We start from the raw sequence: 22,389 nt of genomic DNA, 5'->3' as shown, positions 1-22,389 counted from the left end.
TGACTTGGTTAAATTGCTGAATTAGATGTAGGATGATCTTCTTTCTAGAATTTAAAGTGTGAATGGCTTTGAAGCAGTAATTTGCATTTTTTATCTCACTGCTTCTTTTTAAAGACCTATCCTGTAGTCTGTTTGAGAAGATCAAAGTGAAATAAACAACAAAATGACTCTTTGATACAGATTTTTTTTTCCATGCTAGTTAAATTTTTTTATTGCCTACTTCAGTGAGAATAGTTGTAGTGTGCTTTATAATAGTTCATCATGTTTTTTCAAAACAGTATTGTGTGAAAGGACTGCAACATTAATGGTTAGTCTTGCACACAGAGTTGTCTTTTCTGCTGCTTTTTTGGGTATGGCTGAGAAGTCTTCAGTAATGACTCTGGCACAGGCAGTAGTGAAGTTTCCAATGACTGCTAAGCTTTGTGCTTAGCCCTGCCTAAAAGACGTGAGCTTAAACTTGCTTGACAAAAATAATGTATTATATTATGGTTCTCTTGAATCACGTCATGGGAACTTACCCAGTATGTGGCAAATCCAACTAAGTAGCTGTGTGTAATAGACTACTTGGTGTTGTCTCCTTTTTGTTTTTGTTAAGTAACTTTACTCGTCTGCTTAAATTTTAATCTATTTCCTCCTAATCTTTCTGGTTGCAGGCAAAATGGTAACTGTTTTATGTAAATAGTGTATTGGGAGTGATAGCCCAAAAGTGAACCTGAGGTAGTTTTACTTTCATTGTGAGTTTGGCAACTCTTGACCTGAATATTAAGATAACCTCCTTTTAAGACATACTGATGTGTACGTAGCATCATCCTTACAATTCAGTGAAGTAAGCCAAAGGAAATGTATTGGTGTTTTCTCTGCATTTGTAGGAAAAGTTGAAACTTGAGCTTTAAGCATTTTTCATCAGAATCTTTCATTTCCTAATTAAGAACCATACTTTATATGGGAAATGCTTTAAACCAACACAAAATTAAATTTTGTTTCCCTCCTTCTTTCTTTTACATCTTTTTTTTTTTTTCCCATTTTTTAATCTTTGGTTTTTTGTATTCATGCCTCCTTCTGTAGCTATTTTCCTGCTGCCTTTTTTTTCTTTTTGAAGAAGAAAGGGATAGGTCACTGCACAGAATTGTAGCAAGTGAGTAAGAGTTGAGTACTATTTGAGAAATATCTTGTTTGGAAAAAAACCCATCAATTAAGTGATGCCTTTCAAAATAGTTAAAAGGTTGCATAATGGAAAGCAAAAAATCCAAATGACAAACAAACTAGACTAAAAATCAATCAAAATGTCTGAAGTTAAAACCAAATAATAGAAGGGTGAAATAATACATTTGGTACTAAATGAACCTAGCAGAGTCCTTAAGCGCTTGTCAAATCTAGGAGCTGAAGTCAAAAAGGACCCTTCACATTACAGAAAGATCAATTGCCCATTTCACTGCAGAAATGGAGAGCAAGACCTAGTATTGGCATGCTCCAAGGCAAGATGCAGTTTCCCACAGTGTTGTGTGCAACATTACTTCAGTCATGAAGACTTTAGGAGAAATACTAACCACCTCCCTAAAACACATGGGAAGCTGCCATTTCAGCCTTTTTTTGTGACTCTATAGTGACTGGCCTTCCAGAGTTTTCTGAAGGCAGATGTTTTCTTGGCTGTCTTGTGGGGGTTTTCAGAGCAAATCATTGCTAGATTGTATTTGAAGTCTTTAACCTGTCAGTGACAGGGTCTTGCATTTCAAGAGTGACAGCAGTGTAATAGCTATCTTGGCAGGGGGAAGAGGAGGAAGAACTGAATGAGAGTGGGAAGGGAGTTAAGGCAAAAAAAAAGTTCGAAAGGTCAGAATTGGCTGTCTGCTGCTTTTCTTTCTTGTACTTTTTCTCTACATCCTTTCTTTCTGCAAGAGTTTCCAGGGTTTAATGGTTGGGGAAGGGGAGAAGAGCTTTTCTTTCAAATTTCTTGTCAACCTTTTTGTACTTCTCTGTAAATTACCCCATTTTCTCCTCAATACAGATAAGATTGGGCATGTGTAACCCTTATATTGCCAAATCTGTGTTAAAATCTTACTGTAAAAGTGGTAATGGTCAGACCTTTGCTCAAATTTTAGTGGTGTAGACAGCATTTTGAATTTCATTATGTTGATTTAGTTTTATTTATATATCTGCATAAACAAGAGCAAGGATATAATTACAGTATGATTTTGGAATTGTATTCATTGTAAGGAGATATTCAGGATAGACTATTTATAGTAAAATATATTTTAAAATTTATTTAGAATTGGGGATTGTCTTGAGACAGTGCTTTTTGATTTTTTTTTTAAATTTGGGGTTTTTTTATTTTTTAAAAAGGATTAAGGAATGACTAGACAGAACTGATGTTCTGTCTGTCTCTATAATGATTTTGATCTATATTTTAAGTGAATTTAGTCTTTCATACTTTCAGGAAAAAATGCTTTTTTTACTTTGGAGAATTTTGGAAATGTTGATGTTTAGCTAAGGGATACTTTAGATTGGCCTGGTATATTTCTGTACAGCAGGAAGAAATAGCTGTATATGCATAGCATTAACTTAATTGTTTTTAGTGTTAAGATGAATATTTTGAAAGACTTTGTTTAGCAAAGGTTTTATGCTCCTCTGATTATTTGTTTTTTTTTTCTTTTTGTCCCCCCTCTCTTTTGGTATTAGCTTTAAAAGGCCAAATTACTACTCTTAAGTCAGAATAAATAACTTTCAATTTTCCATAGGAGCTGAAGTTAAAAGATGAAGAATGTGAAAGGCTTTCTAAAGTACGAGATCAACTTGGACAGGAATTGGAAGAACTTACAGCTAGTCTGTTTGAGGTTTGTTGGAGTCTTCAATGTGATATACTATAAGGAAGCTGAGCCAGATGTTTTATGTAGAACCAGTGTATTGTATGCTGAATTTTTCTGCAAAAGCTTTTAAAGGGATTTGTGTCCTGAAGACCTGGGTGTTGAAGTAGAGGCTTAAGAGCAAGCAGCAGACTTTTCACTTAGATGAGAGATATCTTATTGAGCTTGTCAATCCGCCTAGACACAAAATGAAGAAAATAAGGAAAATATATCAGCTTATTTTTTGGCATAACTATTTTGAGACAGCTTCTCTGTCTGACAACAAGGCTATCTAGATAAGAGCTAAATTTGGGGTTGCTATGGTAACTAAATAAAAAAATAACGTAGTTCCAGATCAATGGAGGTTGCAAGTACATAACTTAACCATGTTTTCAGCTTCTGAATTTTGGGTCTGGCAGCATGCTACACCCACAGACTTGAAAAGAAACATTAGTACTGAGTGATGAACCAGGGTGAAACCTGATTACCAAGTGAGAAGCCTGAACTTTAAGTAGGACCAGCAGTAGTACTAGCAGAGATTGTGAGATTGCGTTATACAGAAAAAAATCCTAAATCCATACTTGAAGAACAATCAGTTCTCATATCTTAGGAATATATGTAGGAATGCCTCAGGCCTAAATTGTGGTATCTTTAATTGTCAGAATAAATTTCATAATCTGTGGATGATTTATATGTTTACTAAATCCTAAGTATTGGCTTTCAGCATATGCATAAAGATACCACATTAGATATGTTTTAGAAGCAGTGATGTTGTATTGGTATAAGAGTGCTATTAAGAAGCTTGAAAATACTGCCATGCAAAAATCAAATTAAAAACTGCTCTATGGGTTTTGTTTCATCATCCTGGCAGGACAAGTTTACTTAAAATATTAAACAGTTCCTATGTGTAAAAAACAAATGGTAGACTGGAAGGGTACTTTTTAGCATAAATACCTGTGTATTTTGGGGGAGAGAAAAATATTGGGCAGATATTTTAATTGTAGAGGAATAAAAATAAAATTATCAGTAAAATTTTATTTTTATGACATTTCATAACTTAGAACAATGTGTCAGTTTGTTAAAACTATGTTAATTGAGTTCTATTTTGTGATTTGATTTCACTAAGAGGCCCTAACAAGACGCAGTGGTGAGGTTTATTGATTTTTTTTTTTTTTTTTACACTGGGATCTACAGTCCTTGAAATCATGTTTTATTCTGAATCCCACTAATTTCAGCAACCATGTAAGTGGTTATGCTAGAGCTTATATTAATGCATCCCAGTGGAGGATCAAGACTTGTTTTGCACAGCTGGATTCATATAATAGCTTATTACACTGTAATAGCACAGTAACATGCTTTGCTTTCAAAGGTGCATCACTAAGCAGAAACTGCATGATCAATGTTAAATGTATTTGTACACATTGTATAAATGTGTATGTTCCCATTCCTGCATGTGTCTTGTTACTTAAGAAACTTTTACAAACCCATATTACACAGCTGTGTTGTATGCCAGTGGGAGCCAGATCTCTTGGTATGATGATGTACAAACTTTTTTGTTTTATTTATATAGCGTCCAGATGTGCTAGGCGCTTTACAGATATGAAAATCATCCTATCCCAAGTAATTTAGTTGGTGGCTCTGATATTTCAATTTTTGTTGCCTTCAGTAAGTATCGCATGAGAACAGTAATCTGATCACAGGTGCAAATTGCTGGATCAGAGCCTAAGCAAATACATTATACAGACAAAAGGCTTAAAGGTATGAGGTAAAAGGATGTTTAAAAAACTCTGTCCTTTTATGCTTTTTTTCTTTATTGGCTTAGCCTTGTTTCTTTACTTGGATTGTTTTTTTAGTGCTTTTTCTGTTCTACTTAAGAAATGTTTATTAAATGACAAACTGTTTTTATGCTGTTGCTTTGTCTGTTTTGCTAATGGCAAGAATTTAGACTTCATAGCTGTTTGACTGGTTCCTTCATGCAGAAGTTTACAGTTGTCTAAAACTGGTTATTCTGGTTAGAAGAAGGTAGAAGTTCTTTTGAATGTTCTACTGTGCCCATGTTGCTTTTGTTGCTACTGGTTCAGTCTTTCCCTGGCGGTCAAGGAACTTGACTTGTCAGCCACTGAAGCGTGACTGGAGCCTGGTGTTCATGACAGGTATTGTTCCTGCTGGAGGGGGGTGGGTGGAGTTGCTGAATTTCTGAATCTGGATTCAGGACCAAGGGGAAGAAACTTGGTGGGCCAGTGATGAATCCAAATGATAGATTTGTAGTTTTTTTTTTTTAATGTAACTATTTCATTTCAGACTATTGCACAACTTAATATTCGCAAGTAGTCTCCGTGAAGCAAAAGTATGTCCTTAGTTGTTGGATTTTTCATAAATTTGTGTGAGGCATTTACACTAGATAAACATTTTTTTTATAGGAAGCACACAAAATGGTTAAAGAAGCAAATGTCAAACAAGCTGCAGCAGAAAAACAGTTAAAAGAAGCACAAGGAAAGGTGAGCTTTTTTTCTAGCTTGCTTGCTTTGTCTTTTCACATGGTTTTAAAGTATGAATCATAAAGATATAGATAAAACATTACCTGTATACATTATATTAGAATATATGCAAAGTTGTTTGGTGTTACTTGACATATTCTTGGCTAACACACATGGACAGGGTGTTTTAGCATCATGTCAGATAGCCAGCATGGTGCATAGGGAGTGTTACTACGGTATGCAATGGCACAGACATCTGTGTGCTAGTATTGTTGTAGATGGCACCTTGTTTTGAGCCAAGATAGCTGAAGATTTTGTTAATTGATTCAACATGTTCTTAGCCTAATATATTTTTTTTGTTTGTTAATGACTTTATCCCCCTCCATCCCCCCCCGAAGATTGATGTCCTCCAGGCTGAAGTAGCAGCATTGAAAACACTGGTACTGTCTACTTCACCAACGTCTCCAACTAAGGAGTTTCAGTCTGGTGGAAAAACTCCTTTTAAGAAAGGCCATGCGAGAAACAAGAGTACAAGCAGTGCTATGGGTGGCAGTCATCAGGACCTTACCATGATGCAGCCAATTGTAAAAGACTGTAAAGAGGTAACAGTATAAGGATTGTTCTATATTTGCTGATAAACTGGCTTTATTGTTTTGTTTTACTCACACTAAATTTAGTATATATTAACTCTTCATGTAATGCTGACTATTTTAGAGGTGTTTTTCATTAGTGAAAGAACTTTACTTACATACCAATAGATGGTGGTTCTTCCAAGTCTCGTTTACCTTTAAATCATTAAGGGAAAATGAAATAAGATTTCAAATATTGGAATTAGTAATTTAAAGATGGTAATTAAAAAAAACAAACAATAAACCGAAGCAATAAAACAGAATGATAAGTCTTGGTGACTTTTTACGAAGTCCTTTGCTGAAAATTCATAAACTTTCATAAATGTTGTATAAATTGTCATAGAAAAGAAGAAGAGTAATTTTATAGATAAATAATGGGTGAAAGAGGCCAGGGAAAAGACATAATCAATGACTTATTAGAGAACAGGAGGAGAATTACCACTGGAATTGCAGGGGCCTGTGTGATTTTTTTAAAATTTTATTTTTTTTTTTAAGAATGTGCTTATGTTTCTGAAAATGGGGAAATAATGAGGGGAGAGGTTGGTACTTGAGTCCTTGGAATGGTAGTAACAAAAATTGACCAAAGAGTTGAGAAGGAGATTATTTTACAGCAGACGAAATTCTAAATAAGTTTGAGAAATGAGGCATCTAGGGAAAAAATGCAACTAGCAAACTTGCAGTTGTGAACTTGGAAAGAGCTACATTGTGCTGAAAATAAAAAGGTAGCGTCCTTGTTGATCATTGTCTGCAGACACCATCTCAGTGCTCAGTGGTGGTCAAAGACCAATAGAGACTTAGGAATTCTTAGGAAAGGAATAAATAGCCAAAGAAAAAGCATTATACTGCTGTATAAACATATAGTAAATGTGTGTTTCTATGCATGCAGCTATATCATCTTCATCACAGGACATAATGAAAATGTGAGGAAGTGTGACATAAATGGTCAAACCTATGGAAAGATTTCTGTGTAGAGAGAGATACTTGAGGTAGAAGAAAAATCTCTGCAATCTCAGGTGACATGTGGAAGATGAATGATGAACAATTATTAATGAATTCTTGTAATAAGAAAACTCTGGAAGCTAAAAGGAAAATAATTTTCAGTCACATAATGAAACTTTACTCATTGTCACGAGGTAGCAAGATTAAAAATATAAATGTGTTCAAAATATAGTCATGCAAAGTGACAAAAGCCTCTCAAGGTATATAGAAGACAGATATGACATTTGGCTTAGGAAGCTTCTTTAACTACAGATTGCTAGGAGTTTTGAGGCTGTGAAATGAATCCATATCACTTCCTCTCATATGTCTCTTTAGCCAGCTCTGTGGCTGCTGGCCATTGTCAGAGGGGAAACAGGCCAACTGGATATCTAATGTGGTTCAAAGTGGTTCATTTGTACTGGACACGTTTTTACAATAAACCTAGAAAATAAAGGCATCTTTCAGTTTTGTTTTCATACTCAAACTTTAAAAAAAAAATAAATCAGAAGATTTACAACCTACCTGCCCACTTTCAGTGGTATCCAGTATATTTTCCTTACTAAAACTGAATCCTTGTTACCCTTGAGAAAAGGGGAGAGCTGGGATGGAATCCCATTACTTTGTAAACATCACACTGAGGTCGTGACTCAATGAATTTTTTAAGTGTTGGGCAAGAGCGAGAGAGGGGAGAAATCTGTTTTGCCTCAATTTCTTGTGGAGAGAAGGTGGGGAATGTGAGGGATATGCTGCAGAAGAACCAGTCTGCCTGACATTTTTCTTTAGTTCAGTCTCCTTTTTGTTGGCTGCATAAGGAGACGCTTTGAGGCTGCTCAAGGCTGCTCAAACCGGTGACTGTTCTTCCAGTGACAGCACAGGGGATCACTAAGAAACACATGGATTTTCCACCCACTGGGACTTGAGTCTTTCTATTTCTCATCTGAGCAGGAGTATTTAATGGAATGTAGCATGGGGTGAAGAAAGCAAGACTGCCTTTGGCATGGTGGTTAGATCATGGTTTTAAGCAGGAGAGACATGCCTTCCCAGCTGCTTTTGTTATCCAGTGCTTTGTGGTTTTGTTTCCTGCTTTTGATTATAGTTGGTCTAAGGTAAATGTTTTTGCATTTCTGGGAGCTGTCCCCAGTTCTGTCCCCTTCTTGCTAAATGTTCTTGCCACTGAGTTAAATTACCCTTTGCATGTCATTCTTCTAACGTTGAGTGACTCAACTTCAAAAGGGAGTCTGAGAGTTCCCTTGCCTGGGGCCATGCAGTGGCCTTTTGATGTGAGGAATATAGCTTTAGACTCTTATGGAGAGTCTACCACCTAGAGATGTTGGATGGAGCTGGGTGGAAATACATCAACTCTCAGGTTTCTGTGTAGAATGTAGACAGAGTCAGGAGTGGCTGGCTGTCCACCCTAAGTTGCAGTGGAACTAGAAAGGTGCCAGCATCCCAGAGAAATACATCCTAGCATGTGGTAGTAACCTCCTAGGATAAATTGACATGTCTAATGATTTTACATATTAAAAAGATTGAGATAAGCTGAATAGCTACCTGGATCTTAAGCAAACAGATAGCATCCACTCACTGTAAATGCTGACAAATACTTCAGTGTCATTCAGAGAGCTAAAATGTTTCACTGATGTTGTAAACAAAAACATAAAAAATTTAACTAAAATTATTATTGCATTTGGCTGTATATTTAATTTGTAGTAATCAAAACTGACCTAATGAAAATATAAGTAAAGACAGGGAGGAGATACAAATGTATCACATTGTAGAATGGAAAGGAAGAGCATCAAGCTATGTTCACTGAACAGTTTTTTCAAGGCAGCTTCTTTATAAACTGCAGGTTTGGGTAAAATTGAGTTAAATCTAGAAAATAACAAAGTTAATAAGAAATGCATCTCAATTTTTAGAATCCTATAGTACAAATCAAAAAGAAATGTTTTTCTGCTGGTATCTCTTGATTATATTAATTTTAAAGCCAGACCTGAGATGGATTTTAAGGTATGGGAAATGTTCCTTGAGGGAACAAGTTACACCTATTGAATTTAACTTGTACAATGAAGTTGGTGGCTTACCAACCAGAACATTTATGGACTAGCTTAATTAAGATGGTTGTTCCTGATTGTACATGAGTATAAAAGCAAGTAACTCCAATGGAAAACAGATTTTCCAGCCTAATTTTTCAAGGAAAAAAAAAAGAAAAGAAAAAAAAATAAAGTTAAACCAAAAAACTCTGAAAGTGACAAAAGAAATCCCCCAAACATATATGTAAAAGAATGGCAAATTGCTGGGGACTCAGAGGAGAGGTAGTGCATGGGGAAAATAAAAAAGGCTGAATGAGGTTGGTTCAAAGCAGCACACTGATCTTTTTAATAGGATTAAAAATCAATTTTTAGCATACGTTATATATTTTCCTCTTTCATTATTTTACCTATATTATTTGTTTTTAATAATACAAAACTTTAAGTTCACATCCTGGCTTGCCTTTTGCCTGCAGTGTGCATCATTCTCATAGTTTTAGGAGTATAGGTCTGTTGTAGTACAAGAAAGGGATTTAACCAGTTGGAGGGGAAAAGATGCTGAAGCAGAATGTCAGAACCAATGTGAGGATGGTGTTGCATCTGGGGAGCAGGATGGTGTTTCATATCCCAGTGGGGACTGGCAGTAGTCTTTTATGTTGGATTAGGAGCATGTGTCACAAACACTCATCCCCATTCTGCTTGGTTTGTGTCCTGGAGCCCATGAACAAGATTCTTCTCAAGTAACCCTAAACCAGAGATGTGTTTTGGGAGCACCTCAGTGTACTCCAGCTGTTATGGGTAGCCAGCCCATCGGACAGGCTGTCTGATAATGGGAATGTAGATTTTTAATAGCAGTCTAGTACCGATCTCCGGAACACCAGACTGGATAGCTGCCGTCCTACTGCTAAGGGATCTCAGTGTGGAGATGACAAAACAAAATGTTTTCAAAGCAGGTAAAATTATCTTTTCCTAATGCAGAGCATGGTTACTCCCAGCATGATTTAATGGGTTGTTTTAGCATTTCCTCTTGGACTAGAGGAGCTGCGGGGGAGCAGGCTCATAAATCATTCCCAGTGAATATCCTTGCCTTTCTGTTGGGTGGTAAAGGAGAGAGTTTGGGCATAAAGATGAAAAATGAAGTATACTTTTAATTGATTTGTACATTGACTTCCCGTTTACTTCTTTTGGTATATTTAGTGTGTTTAGTCTATTTTCTTTAAGTATTTGGACAGCAGCATGTTACAGTCAGTTGAAGTTGTTTTCTTTGAATTTCTTTGCTTTTCTGTAACTCACAGAAGTGGAGGTGGACTAAAATACTGTAATGAAGATGCATCAAGAAGGAAACTATTTTTTGGCTTTTTTTTTTTAAACATTCAGTTAAGTTTTTCAAAGCTATCCTGAAAGCTTAGGAAATGAGGGAGAAGTAATTAGCTTGTCCCTGGTGTAGTGGTGACCAGTAAATGAATTATCTCTGTGTCTTGAAAATTATATATTTTAATTTGCTTATATTTACAGTCTCAAGAGAGTGGATTTAAGAAGGTGTTCATAGCTGGACCATGATAACATCCTTTCACAGGGCAATGGAAAGCATTTTAATACTCGTTATTTACCTGTGGATATTTGCAAATGATAGACAATGGTGTGATAACTGCAGTACTAAAATATGTGAATCTTTGTGTGTTCTAGGCTGACCTGTCTTTGTACAATGAATTTAGATCTTGGAAGGATGAACCTACTATGGACAGAACATGTCCTTTCTTGGACAAAATTTATCGGGAAGATATTTTTCCATGTTTAACCTTCTCAAAAAGTGAGGTAATGGAAATGTTCTAAATGTGGTAACTGACACTTCCCTTTAAATGTATTACAAGAACCCAGTAGACTATTGAATTGTTTTTAATATGAAGTTTAACCATTTTTGTTTCATTAGTGTATGACAGTTTCCAGTGAAGTGCTGAAGTTTAGTCTGGAGTATTAACCATTTTTTTCTTTTGTTTACACTGTTCCAGATATGGCCGTTTTAGGGCTACTTCTTGTAGATGTTACTCCTCTTTGTCAGAATCTGATGTTTGTAAGAATGGGTGGAGGTTTTATTCCTACTACTTCAAAGACTGTAAAAACAGTGTCCTGTCCCAGTGTCTTGTTAATACAGGGGACAGTAGAGACTAATATATTTAATTTTGTAGACCAGTTTTCTCTCACATCGGTCGAAGGAGACTGCAAGCAAGTCTGTGAGTTTTCTTGAAGAGAGCTTTGAGTTACAAGAATTGGACTTTGGGATTTTCAATTCAACAGGGGCAGTTTGGAAATAGGATTTTAGAAGAATTGAATTATGAGACTTTTTTCCTTGTGCTATTCCCACACGTTCTCCCATACAGAGGAAAGACTGGAGTTTTATCTGTCTTGGGATTGCAGTTCCAACTGCTTTACTTTGGTTTTGTTCTTAAGCAGCATTTACAGGCTGTAGTTGGGGTATCAGTAAGGAAAGGAAGCGTATTCTTAGATCTTTATTAAAATAAGAAATTTTAAAACCATAAGTATTGATATTTTTTTCTCAGTAAAATTAAACCCTTTGCATAGAAAATCCTGCATTTTCTTCATAATTTTTATCTGTTATTTTCAGGAGGTGTTATGTTCTTGTCCCATGCTTTTCATCTGTGGTTACTTTCTGGCCATAAGCATGCACAATCTTTTAGTTAATTGTATACTGGTTTGTTATTGTTGCTGTACACCATCATATGAACCTCTCCCACAAAAAAGTTTACTTGGTTACTATAGGAATTAAATTACTTCTTCAGTATATGTAAGTAGGTCATTCTGTTGTCTTTCCCAGCAGCTTAATTTTGGTTTTGTGCTTCAGTGGTAATATAATGACTGTAGATGTATATTGCCTCTTAAGGGAAGCATGAGGCTTCTTGCACTTGTCAGTTACAGAATTTATTGTTTTCAGATGCTGTGTGTAGTGACCGACTTCTGTTTTCACTTGGCTGTTGATAGGCTAATGTGCAGTTAACCAAACAATAAATTATACATGTACTGTGTTTCTGAATAATTGGAAATGCAGTTATCTGAATGGTTGAAGTATTACATCAACTGTTAGTAGCCTCCTGTGTATATGTATAGTGTTTTTCTTTGGGGAGATGACAGAGAAGGAGCATTTCATATGAACTACTTTAATACTAACATTCTGTTTTAAAAAATATTTAAAGTACAATAGAAAAAACATCTTTATTATTGAGTAGGAAGGAGCCTTAGTACAAAATCATTTCATTAATAACATAAATTGCACCTTTTTTAAAATCAGGTAATAGCTATTACTTAAAACAATGGTCTTGGGCGAGTGTTTAGTCCAATCAAGCAAAATGATCACATTTCTAGTGTCTTGTGATTGTGTGTTTATAAAAAATTAACATAAAAAAACCTGAGCAAAGTTGCACTTTGTTTTAACTAGACTAGTGTTTGAAAGTTGCAACTGGCTTTTCTATATATTAGGTTGGCTTTTCTGTATATTTTTCAGTCTTACTTGTTTGTACACCTTTCTAAAAGCTGAAAAAGTTGCATATTTACTTGTTTTATTCAAGCTAAAGAAACATGCTGCATAATTTTGTATTTTTCATATAACACAATAAAATTAGACCAATTTTTAAAATAAAGTTTGTGCCATATTAAGTCTCTGACAAGAACACGGCATGTACAAACGTATGTGCAATTTGGGCATATGAAGAATGGCTGAAGATACTGTTAGCTTTTTAATCATGCTTGACTACATTCCTGGCTGTAAAGAAGTTACCTTGCCTCAGGGAAGGCAGGGTTATTTGGAGGGCAGAATTTAAGCAGGAGCTTGGAAATGGGACCTCCTGTTCAATGATGAAAGCGAAATCTCATTTGTAATAGAATTTTTGTTTGGTGAGTTGATTTTTTTTTCTATGTTGACTTTCCAGAAGAAGAACTATGTCACTGCTTTTAGGCAATGGATAAAGAAGAGCTGTTTTTAACCGTTTTCTCAATTTCTCTTGCAGTTGGCCTCAGCTGTCCTGGAAGCTGTTGAAAACAACACTCTGAGCATTGAACCTGTTGGCTTGCAACCTGTTCGATTTGTGAAAGCTTCTGCAGTTGAATGTGGGGGACCAAAGTATGTAAACTAACAAGAGGGGTAATCTTGACTCATTTGAGATATCTCTTGCCTTGAGAAAACTGCTATCAACTGATGACCTCAGTCAAATTTGTGTATCTTAAATTTAATTTCCTAAAATCTAAGACTTCGAGATGGTTGTTACAAAATTTTATGGGAAAGTAAGCAACTAAGAAATGGAACTTTAAAAGAGACTAACATAAAACAAACCTTGCCTTTTGGGGAGAGCTGTGTGCTTCACTTACAATGCATTGACCCCAAAAGTAACATTCACCTCTTTGGAGAAGACCATCCTGATACTTAAAACAGATGCTTTTGACCTAGGGGCTCTCAGCTGGAAAGCATCATGAAAGAAATAGGTGTTGGAGTAGTACAGGCTGAATATCTGACATCTGGAGGATTTGTGGCATAAGAAATTTAGGATATATGTAAGACACTGACAAAGGTAGCTGAAGGATTTGAAGACAGATATACAGAGTAAATCCTCTGAGTTTGAGCAGGAGGAATGTAATGAAGTAGGAATGAAGGTGAGTGGGAGTTTGAACCTAAATTAGGAAGTATGCTTGAATGACAGGAAGGTTGTTTTAGAAATTCTGGAGTGGTCCTAGAGGAATCTGAAGCAAGACTTGTTGTCAGGTACTGATACAGCTGTTGAAGTTAGGTGGGAGGGACTTGCCCTGAGACACTGAGACTTTGATGGATGTGAAGGAAGGGATTTGTAGCGTGCTTCAGCATATGTCAGAGTAAGCAAACAAGGTCAGTGTTAATTCGGAGCCTTCCAGATCTTGAGAAAGACATGACTTTTCTCTAATATTTGATTTGAGAGAGCTCAATTTTATGATAGAAGTCTTGCATGAAAATGTTTCATCTGACTCTTTAAGATTTTTTTCTTTGTCATTGCTATTGCTTTTTAGTCCTTGTTTTTCCTCTATTTTTGAGTGGAAGAGAAACTACAATTAACATATCTCAAAATTCTTTCTCTTTAAAGAAACTGTATAAAATGAAAATTGTTTTTTGTGACAGTCTTTGATCCTTTCTAGCATACAAAATTCAAGCATTCATATATATTCCTCAACTTATTCCTGTCACTAGAAAACACACTTTTTGAGCTGTAACAGCTCCTCGTTAGAAGGGCCCGCACCAATAATGGAGCTACTCAAGTGAACTCATGTCCAAGAGCTGCCACAGCGAGCTGTGTTCCATGAGTGCAGTAGAGAATCTGGACAGCCAGAAACTGCTGAAACAAGTCATGTGTCAGAAACCAATTGGCAAATTGATTTAAAGTCACTGTGGTTCAAGCAACTTCGCTGTATCTTGACATGATGAAATACTTACTCAGGAGACTCAGTTGCATCATTCAGAAATTTCTTCATATTTTTAATCTGTTTTCTCCAGTGTAATATAGTTTTTTAATTAGAACTTATGAAATCCTTAAATAGTTGGCTAGATATATAGATTAACATTTTGATATGACAGTGCACAAGTTGTAATGTAGTTATTTTAGCTATATCAAAAGGTTGGGCATATTCCTTTCTCAGTTTTCCAGCTCCTATGTATCAACAAAAACTTCTGTGGTGTTGCTTGTAAATAAGTAATAGGTGAGGAATGTGCAGTATTTAAGTGTAGTTTGACAGCAAATGGGCTTTGCCTTGTATATGATCACTGGCACTGTATGGGAAAAGGTGTTCCAATTTTCATTGAATCAGAGTAGCAGTTTCAGGTTTTTATTATTATACAGTGCATAGCACTGTTTTTATTGAAACATCTTTAATACATAATATAGACAAATAATAACAAAAACTAGAGTAATGTTTTTAAAGGTTATTTTGTTGTACAGTTGCAGGGGGAAACAGATGCATAAAATAGTGGGCAGTAGCCCAATAGCAAAGTAAGGAGTAGAGGGTGAAGAGCCATGATAGTAGTAAAGAAAGGTTCTTGCTATACAGAAGGTACTGAGTGGTGCCTGTGATGGTGTGCAGTAAGTGCTGCCTTAACAAAAGACAGCTGGGTTTCCCCACAAGACTCAAATAATTGTCCCCATGGGTAAAAAAGCACTAAGCTGCATGTGGGCCATACAGCACAGAACTGAGTCATCAGTAGTAACCATTGTGCCAGCATTTAACCCTGTGTGATGGAAGACAACATATAGAAGGTAATTATGTAGCCAGAAGGAAAAAAAGGTTTTATTTTCCTAGCACTGAAAGTTTGTCTGTCTTCTGACAATGGCCAGACTGAAATTGTGATCAGCTTGCTTCAGCTGCTCTAGGATTTCTTATATCAATGCACTGCTGTCAGTCCTCATAAACTGTTATGGCAAGTCATATACACACTTCAGTTTTCTCCTGTCTTACATGGTTCTGTGGACCTGCTGCAGGCTGTTTAAAAGGCTTGTGAGCCACTGTTTAGAACCACAAAAACTTAATAATTTTTGTTCCACTTTTGAAAGGCTGTTTGTTCTTAGACTCCCTAATTTCATGAGGTAGAAATGGGAGGGAGAAGAGTCAGCAGCTTTTAAAATTAATGAAACAGTGGTTGCCATGACAAGCTAGTTAATCTGAGATGCTGTAGTACAGACATTCCGAATAAATCACGTTCTCCTAATTTTTAAAAATTCATTGTCTTTTCCTAATTTTTTTTTTCTGGGGGGAAGAATTTGTGGTGACTACTGACCTTTCCAGAATACTGCATATTTGCAGTATACCAGAAGTAAATTTAATTATTTTACCATTGCTTTTTGTAGCGGTAACATAAAGAATTATTGCCAGACAGCTTATTTTCCTTTGTTCCAAATTATTTTACACTCTGAATATAAAATATGATTTCAGTTTAGCCATAAATGCAAAGCTGGCCTTAGAATGCATTTAAGAGAGGCTTCAGAGAATTGAATGCTCTTCTGTAGGGCTGATATTTTTTATGATGAAATACAATATTGAGTGGAATTTTTAAAATATCTGTTTAAATGTTGACATCAACTGATAATTTAAATAATGCTTATTTAACATATCAAGAGTTAAAGAAATCCAATGCTCCAGAATTGTCAAGCCAAACTTGAATTAGTGAATATGAAGTACATGCCCAGAGCTGAAGAAAGTTTTAAAATTCAAAAAAGCATCAAAATGCACCAGTACTGGAATGAAATTAGTCCTTGTGGAATTAAAATAATTGCCAAAGTAATGTAAAATGAAGATAGAGACTCGTGTATCTGCACCAGTGTGAAGCAGTTCCATTAATACTGTAAACACATGCAGGTGTTTGACATTAATGTCAGATTTGTTTATTAAATCACGTGACCTTTATATTTGTAGGAAATGTGCTCTCAGTGGACAAAGTAAGTCATGCAAGCATAGGATCAAATTAGGAGATTCAAGCAGTTATTACTACATTTCTCCTTTCTGTCGTTACAGGGTGAGTAGGTTTACTGTGATTTCATTTTGCGTAGTTATTTACTTATTTTTTTTCCATACCGTTATGCAAAATTATATTAACCACCATTATTTTTTTATGAGTTCAGATCACTTCTGTGTGTAACTTCTTTACATATATTCGATACATCCAGCAAGGACTGTTGAAGCAGCAAGATGGTGAGTAGGAAATTGTGTTTGGTGTATATGAACAGAAATTTAAATAGTGCCTGTGCCTAAAAGTTGCTTATCTATGCACAATAGCTGTGACCTGACATTACTGGAAAGCTGTCAGTTTGTAGTCATTGTTGTAATTTTGAGAATGTGGTGATATTTCACTTTCCAATAAAGTTATTTTTTTCAACAACAACAAATTAAAACACATTGATTTTTAGTCCATCTAAAAAATCCTTATATATTATTCGGTAGGAAATGTTATGAAAAAGTCTGTAACAAGAGGAGTTAGTCACAGTTTTTCCACAAAGTAGTCAAAAATCAAGTCTTTCACAGAATATGGAGATATTTTAGACCAAAATACCTTCAGTTTGGTTTGATCTGAGCCATTTTTTCCTTTTGCTTGGTGTTTTTATGTGTCTTTTCATTTTGTACATTAAGAATTGAGAGAGCAATTCTTGCCATACTGTTTTTTCAGGGGGAGCTGGCAAGAGTGACAATATTTAGGTTCAATTGTAAAAAGTAAACAGGAAGCCTGTTATATATATACAGAAAACCTGTATACTGTAATGATTCATCTGAGTGCAGGTGAAAGGTCATTGCAGTAGCATGACAAAATCTCTTGATTAGGACTCTGGTTATAAATGTAAGGCTTGATTACTGTCCACCCCAAAAGAGAAATGTGTTTTTTACTGCTGTTGCTTCAGGCTGTGGGTTTGAGTTTTTTCTACCATTGTTACCCAGCTTCTTTGTTCTTGTTAGAATAGCATACCCAACAACTCTATTTAAACCATGTCTGCAGAGCAATGCAGAAATTTGCCTAACTGTGCTATCCGGTTTCAGTATGTCCATTTAAAGGATGTTTGTGAAAATGTATGGATTGTACACTTAGTTACTTAATTCTGGAATTTAAACTTATATTGCATGTTGGAGTTGTAGTTACTGGTCTTCATTTTCAAGACCCTTTTACCTGTTTATCACTAGAAAAGAAAATGAAGATAATTTGGTTGTGTTTAAACTGCACACAGTTGATTTAATTGTCTTTTCTGTCCAGGTCAAAGAATATTGCCCAACAGCCTTCAGTCCAAGGTTTTTTTGAAACAGGTCATATCACTTAGGCTCCCAGATATGCTGAGCACAGATAGTGGAAAAAGTGTCATTAGCCTTGTGTCAATAGTTAATTAAAAATTTTGCTTTAACTGTGAAAATATAATTTTTTTAGCTCAGTTGCATTTTTGAAAGTAGAATAAAACAGCATTGCAATATTTATGGATGTCCGTGCATTTCATTATTCCAGTTTTCGAGTCTCTGTGGATTTGCTTCATCAAGAATTTGGCTGGAATTAGCCCCACTTTCCTATCTGACCTCTAGTCATCTCTTCTGATGTTTCTAAATTTCTAGAGCTCAGGATTTTAGCTACATCGAAATATTTTGTTTCCGTCTCTAACCTTGAGTACTTCTGAAGTGCAAGACTGTTCCTTACAAAAATAATGCTATTTAGTTTCACTGTCAAAGGGCCATGGAATTTACCAGAAATTCACCTATTTCATACACTAAATTATGTTTAACAATACCTTCAGATGGTGGTAATTTTTACTGATGTACCAGCGTCGCTAAAGATCTTGAAAATGTGTTATTTAAAATTTAATATGATGTATAATTAAAAGGCTTTTACTTTGACGAAAAGAATCTATGAGGTTTCAACTAAAAATTGTTTATTTACTATTGAGATAGAAAAGCTAAGTTAATATTTTTTTACATCAAATAATGAAATATTTTCAGCATTATCAGATTTATTTATTCTTCACAAGAAGTTCAGACAAAAATTGAGTTTGGTGTTTCAGCTCCATTATCATCTTTACTACTAAAATACGAAATTTGCATTTGTAGCTTTGTGTAAGTATTTCAACAATACCGTTGCAAGAATGTAGGCACTCATAATAATTGTCTACATAATGTGCTGTGTGCATTTCTACTAATGCACCATGTAATTTTTGAGACAGAACTCACTTTTACAAAAGTGGTTTTTGAAATATGGTAAGGAAGACCTTGTACTTTTTGTTCAGGTTAATTATATTAGTAGACATTCTGTGTTAGGATCTTGACTACATGGAAATTATTTTTGTCTTTTAATTATATACTCAATTTTGATTTGTGGCATCCAGAAGTTTACAGTATGCACTAGAGTCATCAAGTTTAAGAAAATACAGATGAAATAAGAAAAAAAGGCCTTTCCTACCCAGCTTATTGTTGCTGCAGATTCCTGTAGAAAAAAAGAGGGAGGAAGGAAGATTATAAATGGAAAAAATATAACAAAATTACAGATTATTTGATTAGGCAATTCTTATTCAACAAGTTCTACTTTTTTCTTTTTGTAGTTATTTAGTTTTACAGGTGAGTCAAGGGGCAGGGCAATTAAAATGAGACACTGCAATTAATTGAAGCTGATAAGAAATACTGATGTATTGTTGTTCTCAATTTTAAAAAGAAATCTAAATTTGAGGAATTTTTTTATAGGACTATCACTTACAATTTTTAGAATATATACTTGAATAGATTTTATCATAACCAAGCACAATTAGCCTTTACACATTAATTTTGGCTTTACTGGATGTTTGTTACAAAGTTCCCCATAACTCATGTAGAGTAAAGCAGCCTGAATACATCAGTTGAAATAAAATATGAATTAGGTATGTTTAATGATATTTCTGTTTTTTTTTTTAGTGGATCAGATGTTCTGGGAAGTTATGCAGCTGAGACGAGAGATGTCACTAGCAAAACTTGGCTATTACAAGGAAGAGCTCTAAGTCTTATTACTCGTGTGCGTGCATGAACTTCATTGAATATACATAACTAGAATGGCTGAATCTTTTTTTTGTCACTTGATATTTATTTCCACAAAGTGGGTCCAAGATCTTTCTCCTTTTGCAGATGGCACTAAGAAGTACTGTGATTGTTTTAAACTGACCTATGCTGTATATGCGTACATATAATATTTAGTTGAACAAATGTGGTAAACACTTGCAGGTGTATTAGTGATTGTAATTTACATTTAAAAACAGAAATTCTGATTAAAGTGTTAATCTGAAACAGCCTCTGTCTTCTGTTGTTTGTGATGCAGAATAATGTGAATCTCCCTGAGAAGACATTCTAAAATGTAAAAATGAGATGATTTTGTGAAGACAGAATAAATGCCTGACATGTTATTCATTGTAGTGTTCAGATACATATATGTAGCTCTCTCTGCATACATGCCAATACAGTTAACAGACAATTAGAGAACTTGGAATTCTTTGAAGTGCTGCTTTCCTATACTTTTAATTTTTAAAAACATGTAAGAAGAGAAACATATACAGCATAATAAACCTGAGTATCTTCTCTTTAAAGTAGGATGCTTTTTGAATATCAAGGAACAATAAAATTATCTTGTTGACACTTTGGTTAGAAATCTGTCCTGACCCCTATCTGACTGCTAAAAACTTTCTCATTCCCTCTGATTTTCTGTCATTAAAATGTTTTTATTCCTTTAAATGTTTTTGTTTGTTTTTTTTTTAATCCTGCCCTTTTTTTGGGTTTCAGTGCTTTATACATAATTTTTCCCACAACTGCCCTTGAAAGTGGGAAATTTCCATGATGTGATTTCTTTTAACATGTTGATGATAACTTCCACATAATGTTATCAGTTTTTTCACATGTACAGATTGTGTCAGACAACCCTAAAAAGGATCATGGCCTCTTAAATATGCATTTTAAAGTGTTACTTTAGGACTTGAAGTTCAAGTGGTCCTTTTTTTCCTGGACATTGTCTAAGCTGAAAGCAGACAGCTGATGAGGTTACAGGAGCATAGTTGTGGATATGTACTAGACTTGCCCTTTAGGAAAAACGTTAGATCTTGATCCTGACAGCCATTTATCAATTGCACTTAAGATTAAAGCATTGGAAGTAAACAGACAAAGATTAGAAGTAGAGTTTATATAGTTGTTTTTTTAACAAGAAGCATGTCAGTGGATACAGATCTCTTTGATGCTGAACAAAACCAGCGCTATTCATCACTGTCTTACTGGAATGTTCTCCGTTTTCACAAAAGTAATAGAATGAGCAGTGAAATTTAATACCATATTTGTGTTGCTTGTATGTGCCTGAAAACACTTTGCTAGTGTTGGCTTCAACCTGGCATTTTAATGTTAAAATTAAAACAAACAGCTGAACCTAAACATTTTACAAGTAATGGAGTATATATGTCCAACCTGGGCTGTTTCAGTACTGAAGAAATATTTTTATCTATCTCCTCTCCCTGGGTACTACTTGCTGATGGAGACACCTGGAAAAATTCTACCATAAATTGTTAAAGGGTTGTTTATTCTTTCAATAATGCTAAGGAAGTCTGGTTTTGCTGACTCTTAGAAAACAAGCTGTGTTTGTTGGTATTATGTTTTATGCTAGACTCATAAATGCTTCCTAAATGATTGTTAATCCTGAGTTTACATAATGAGGTGCAACTGTGTCCATGATTAACTGACAGTAGGCAAATGGTAGCCAGTAGCTGTTGCTATTCTGACTTAATATCCTTTACAACAACTAAGTCCTGTTGCTCATTCAAGCAGAGAGAAGGGTTCTTTCTATACATGGTAGTATCTAAAATGTATTATGCTGAGGTGATTTTCTTGTATTAGGGATAACAAAGATGTACCCTGTGTATCTCAGTGGTAATGACTGTTTGGCTCAATTACATCAACATCTTGTAAATGCTGACTGGCTTGCTTCTGTCTTCAAGTCCCTACTCTGAAATTCTTTTCTATATTTTTAATATGAGCTGTTTATCATGAGAAGCCTGTGTCACCGTGAGTGCTCAGGGCTTGTAAAAACTGCACAACAGTTACTTGTGTGGTGAATGTAATTACTTCAGAAAATAGCCTAATTCCAGAGTTGACTTCATTGAAATTTTTGTTCATAACCAAATGCCTCTTTCAGTTGCCTACTCAAAACATCTGAATATTTTTGTCCTGTTTGCTTAGGGGTGACAAAATGGGCCATTTTTAGTGTTCAAAGATGAAATCAGAGAAAATGAAATAGAAAATAGAAAATAGGATTTGCTGCTTAGCAAGAGCAAAGAGCTTTGTTCCATGTTTAGCTTTCCCATATGTTTTTCAATGCTACCTCAGATAAACAGGTAATTCTGTAATTTAATTTTGTTAGTAACAATTAGAAATTTTACTTCCCTACTAATGATGGCTTTGCTCTTGCATTTTTGATTACTATTGATTTCGTCAGTAGTATTAATTATATGACCTGTGTGAAAGTACAAAGACAAGATAAGTAATTTTTATTGCTGCATTTTTTGCGCATGTGTAATTATAGTTAGTACTGGGACCAAAGGTCCTTGAAGCAAGAACATTAGACTTACTTACCGGATAGAATACACATCACCTTCACCTTGCCTCAAAAGGCTTGTCAGATTTTCCTTTACGTGTAGTTTAAGTCCTTTACATAAAGCTTAAGTATAACTGTGGCTCTAGTTATGGAGGAATGAAATCAGCTGGAACAAATTCATTGAAACCTCTGAAAAAAACATGAAGTGTTCCTTGGCATGTTGGTAATCATCTGGAGAAGAAACAGTGCATTTTTCTCAGCGGGAACTCTTCAAGCGGTAGGAAAGCAAAACAGTTCTACTGGATTTTCATGGATGTGGTGGGAGAAAATGAGGCCTTACAGCAGTTCTTTGAAGGTAAG

General features: G+C 35.1%; 2 protein-coding genes across 5 annotated transcripts in view; both read left to right on the top strand.

The window, feature by feature from the left end:
- RAB3IP (RAB3A interacting protein) overlaps nt 1-19,750 on the top strand; it is a 32,834-nt gene extending 13,084 nt beyond the window's left edge. For 2 of the 3 annotated variants that reach the window (XM_051795971.1, XM_051795970.1), the window contains exons 4-11: nt 2,736-2,831; nt 5,261-5,338; nt 5,716-5,919; nt 10,638-10,766; nt 12,971-13,083; nt 16,389-16,488; nt 16,595-16,664; nt 19,383-19,750. In XM_051795971.1, the coding sequence (XP_051651931.1) occupies nt 2,736-2,831; nt 5,261-5,338; nt 5,716-5,919; nt 10,638-10,766; nt 12,971-13,083; nt 16,389-16,488; nt 16,595-16,664; nt 19,383-19,465 (873 nt within the window). In that variant the 3' untranslated portion in view covers nt 19,466-19,750. The remainder of the gene's footprint in view (nt 1-2,735; nt 2,832-5,260; nt 5,339-5,715; nt 5,920-10,637; nt 10,767-12,970; nt 13,084-16,388; nt 16,489-16,594; nt 16,665-19,382) is intronic. The other variant, XM_051795972.1, reaches the window with a different exon arrangement.
- A 1,874-nt stretch (nt 19,751-21,624) lies between these two features.
- The window catches only part of MYRFL (myelin regulatory factor like), a 40,755-nt gene continuing 39,990 nt past the window's right edge, over nt 21,625-22,389 (top strand). The window contains exon 1 of one of the 2 annotated variants that reach the window (XM_051795967.1): nt 21,625-22,384. In XM_051795967.1, coding sequence (XP_051651927.1) covers nt 22,339-22,384 — 46 coding nt within the window. In that variant the 5' untranslated portion in view covers nt 21,625-22,338. The remainder of the gene's footprint in view (nt 22,385-22,389) is intronic. The other variant, XM_051795966.1, reaches the window with a different exon arrangement.

Source organism: Manacus candei, unplaced genomic scaffold (genome assembly GCF_025592945.1).
Source record: "Manacus candei isolate 608988 ecotype Guabito, Panama unplaced genomic scaffold, ASM2559294v1 h1tg000043l, whole genome shotgun sequence".
NCBI lineage: Eukaryota > Metazoa > Chordata > Aves > Passeriformes > Pipridae > Manacus > Manacus candei.
The sequence above is the reverse complement of the archived record's forward strand: the minus strand, read 5'-3'. Positions and strand labels throughout refer to the sequence as shown.